General features: G+C 37.0%; 1 protein-coding gene across 1 annotated transcript; it reads left to right on the plus strand.

Annotated features, from left to right (window-relative positions):
- Positions 1–919: 919 nt before the first annotated feature.
- LOC106867503 (stabilizer of axonemal microtubules 1) lies at positions 920–2,547 on the plus strand. Its single transcript, XM_014912386.2, has one exon. The coding sequence runs from the start codon at positions 1,043–1,045 to the stop codon at positions 2,375–2,377; it is 1,335 nt and encodes a 444-aa protein (XP_014767872.1). The 5' UTR covers positions 920–1,042; the 3' UTR covers positions 2,378–2,547.
- The last annotated feature ends 1,823 nt before the right edge of the window (positions 2,548–4,370 follow it).

Consider the following 4,370-nt stretch of genomic DNA (forward strand, 5'->3'; position numbering starts at 1 on the left):
CTGATATCACAACATTCTGTTGCAGAGTTCAAGGCCTAGAATTTCTGAGGAGAGAGTACAGATCGATTACATCGATCTCAGTACTTGACTAGTATTATATTTTATTGACTCAGGTGTGAGAGGCAAAACTGACCTCGGCAGATTTTGAGGAACATGTTAGACTATGCTGGTGGTTACTAGAAACAAAGATCGTATTATTACGGTTAAAGAAAAGGGTTTGCACCTAGAAGAAAGTTCCCTCCAGGGCACAAGTCCGAGCTCCTGACGTCATTCAAGGGAAAGGCAAAGGTATCTACAGCTTGGCACCAATGACGTGGCAACTCATTTATAGAGATGCGTGAACGAGAAGAACGTGAAATAAAGTGTCTTGCTCAAGAACACAACACAGCTCAGTCCGGGAATCGAACTCACTACCTCATGATTGTGAGGCCGACGCTCTAACTAATGAGCCATGTGCTTTCGCCATGATTACGGTTAGAACATGTTTATTTAATAATAGGTTTTCTCTAGCAATGTTACCCTATGGTTAGACAAAAACAAATTCTCCGATACCTTGTCAGAGCTAAGTAAAAGGCTGCTGAGAATTATCTTGATTGATGGTACATTACAAAATATCTTATCTGTCTCACAATCCTCTGCTTTTATCAGTTGTTAATTCGTATATAAACAATGTTGTAGTAATTCATCGCTGGCGGTTTTGGAAGGTTTTCCTCCTAAACTGGCACGGGCAAAAGTGGTAGAGTTAAACTGTAAATTCAAACTGTTTATGACAAGTATAGAATTTATTTCATCATCAAAACGTTGGAATTACCACTTTTTTCTAATATTATCAGCTATTTTTATTGAATAGTATTTCAAAGAAAATATTCTAAATGTGAGTGGAGCAGATGTTTCGAACGCTTTACTTATTTAAATATTTGTTATGCGTAGTTATTCTATGACGTAATACTCACGAAAACGAAGTTTCCATTGCTCCTCAAGTGATGAAATATAAATAAACACAAAATCTAAGGTTGTTCATTTACAGTTTATATTATAAGACATGTTTTCACGATGTATTTGTAGTATATGCACTTGCGGAAAGCATCACTGTAAACTACGATCATCTATTTTCCCGTCTGGAGAGGCAAAAGGTAACTTAACAGAATACAGTTCAAAATATACCGAACATGAAGGAGATCAAGTTAAATCTTTCAAACCAAAACATCCTCCGATGCCCGATGGAAAAATGGATGGTAAAACTATCCATAGTACTGATTTCCAACCGCATTGCATAGAGAAACCATGGAGACATATTCAAAAACCTTGGATAAAGCCTTCTGGACAAGTGGTAAACCTCACTTCTTACAAGAAAGATTATACACAAAAAGACGTTCCACTTACCGGTCTAATAAGACAGGTCAGTCGACCGATTCCCACTGGGAAATTCAGCGGAGATCCAACTTATAAAACAGATTATAAACAATGGGACCTTGGCCCCAAATTTCAGCATGTAGTGAAAACGTGGCAAAAACCAACGGAGAAAATGCTTGGTGAATCAACTTGCATGAGAGATTATATCTACAGAGAAGGAAAACCAGCGATCTGTTACAGGCAGAAAAATCCGGATCTGATAAAGGAACCACTTTCTAATATGACAAATTATCGTGATATTTATGTAGAACATCCGTTACCTGCTATGTTTAAGAAAGAAACTAGTCAATACACGCGACCTGAAGTCCCGATAGATTCGTTAACTGTTACTATGAGAGACTACCAAGGACAGTCAGCAAGCCGCCCGCGAAACTATGGTCCCGATAAAACACCTTATAAAACTACAACACCTTTTGAAGACAGAACTACATTCAAAGATGATTATCTGGAATGGCCTACAACCAAACCAAAATTACATGAGCAACCGAAGTACAAAGAACCTGAAACTAAAATAGACTTTGTCACAAGTCACAATCAAGCCTATCGCAGGTTACCATTAGTACCCACCGAGATCTGCCGACCAAGAACTGTGAAACTATTTCCCGATGTATTTTCTGGAAATACTATTTACAAATCAGACTACAAGCCGTGGGAAATAACGCGTGGCCCTTTGAGAAAGGAAAATGCGTATGTAGCCAACGAGACTCCTTTTAAAGGTATTTCATCAACCAAAGCAGATTATGTACCATTCCCGCTTCAAAAAACTGAATGTTTCCGACGAGATGACTCATTAAAGACAGGAAATGAACCATTTGATGATGGGACGCTGTACAGAAACGAGTACGTATACAAGGAACCGGTTTTATGCCCTGTTCCACTTTTAGGGACAAAAGATGCACCTTTACAGTTCGATAAAGTATTAGATTCGGGCCATGTATTTTACAAACCCATTTCTGCAGCGTAAGTTTATCACAGGAATACATTGAATTCGTTTTAGGAACATTTATTCGTACGATTAATTTATCTGATTTCATTGACATTAGAGAATTCTTACTTTGATACTTATAGTAATTTTTACTTAATCTCACATAAATCCCATGTATAAAATATGCATATTAAAAAGTATCAACTGTTTGATTTTCTTTCCATCCTTAGCTTCCACATATTTTAACAGCCATATACTTCGAATGTTCGAAATATTGTTGCAATAATCTTTTCATGAAAGAGATGTAATGTCATAGTTTCGTGGATGGAAAAATTAAAATGTACTAGCTTCCTGCCTTTTCCGAGGATATTACAGATATAACGTAGGCAGTGCAACGATATACGAAAACTGAGGCAAAATACAAATGACCACTGTTACTTTCCGACTTTTAATCAATGTTAAAAGGTTTGCATACATTTATATGGTAGGTTGAAGGTGACGATATTTGTTTATGACTACTCTCTAAGATCAAATCACGTTGAGGTCATTTTAGTCGTTCATCGTTTCGAAGGCGATAAGAATTACCAATCTCGCGTGATGGGTCAGTGATCACTGGATCAAATTCCGCTCAGAGGCGTAAAAATATTTTCCCCACCCCGCAGGCCTAACATACGAGTAAGGCAAATGCCTAAACCAAGACTAACACCACGTACAGGGTGCTGGGTGAAATTATGAGTGCGGTTCCTCCAGTTGTAGAGACCTGTGCGTTGGTGAATAGAGGAATAACAGTCTGAATACAATTATATCCTCATGAAAACTTAAGGAAAGTAGATTCCTGATGTCTAAACTGAGATTAAAAATGCGGGGATGAAGAATCTACAAAAGTACGAGTTAGTTATAGGCAATTAGTGGTCTACCTGATGTATATATGATAGAAGACAATAGGAACAATAAGTTTCAAGGTATCAAAGCTTAGCGAATTTCCTGGCTCTGCAGTAAACACTATTCCAAATCCTCCTCTCCAGAAATTGGTCCTCTAGAATCTCATCTATTCTGGTTCTTTCCAATAAGTGTTGATCTGTAACACTTTCGACAGACCTTACCGACATCAACTCTCTGGCCTAGAGAGCTTGCAAAGATTATTGCCATTGCTTCTACTTCTAAACTCAGCAAGTAAATTAAAATGACCCTAAAACGCTGCACAAACATTACGCTCAGACTTTCCATATCCAGAATATAACCCCTTTCAACATAACATCCTGAACACATCTTCCTATAGCCGTCGACTTAAAACTAGTCAAGAATAACATTAATTACATCCAATTTACTGGACTTGGAGAGCCTGCCAATGCCATGGACACATAATCTCTTTCTAAACCAAAATATTAAAAGATAAATTTAAAATTAACAAACTTTAAAAGCATATTCTAATAGAAAATGAGCTATGCAACGGGGTATTCTAAGTGCGAGGCATTTAGTGCCATGAAGTTTAGTGTTTTAAGTGATTTTTAGCAAAGGAAATATTTAATAACAATAATGTAAGTTAGATAAAGTTTATTAACTGCACAGAACCAACGCTTATCGCAGGGAATTTTATTTCAGTTGACTTACGGCAAGAATTGGATGATCACGACTGAAAGTGATTTGGCCGTGGAGATAACACACTGCTTCTTTGCCTCGTATAGCTAAAACCTTCTTTTATCATATATTTTTTGATTATTTATTTGGATGAATAAAGACTAAAATGAATATTTTATTAATGGATGAAGATATATATATGTACATATATATATAATGGAGATTCATCTTTCTGACAAAGAACTCATCCGAAAGATGTTGATATTACTAACGTTATGAGTATCTATCCTCCATAGCCTCGGGTTGAACGATAATTTATGCGTGCAACTCGATATTAGGAAAATTTTCAGAAGCTTTACACACATACACACGCACAAACACACATACACACACAAACACAAACACACACACACACACACACACACGCACACGCACACACACATACACACACACA

This window comes from Octopus bimaculoides, chromosome 6 (genome assembly GCF_001194135.2).
Source record: "Octopus bimaculoides isolate UCB-OBI-ISO-001 chromosome 6, ASM119413v2, whole genome shotgun sequence".
Lineage (NCBI taxonomy): Eukaryota > Metazoa > Mollusca > Cephalopoda > Octopoda > Octopodidae > Octopus > Octopus bimaculoides.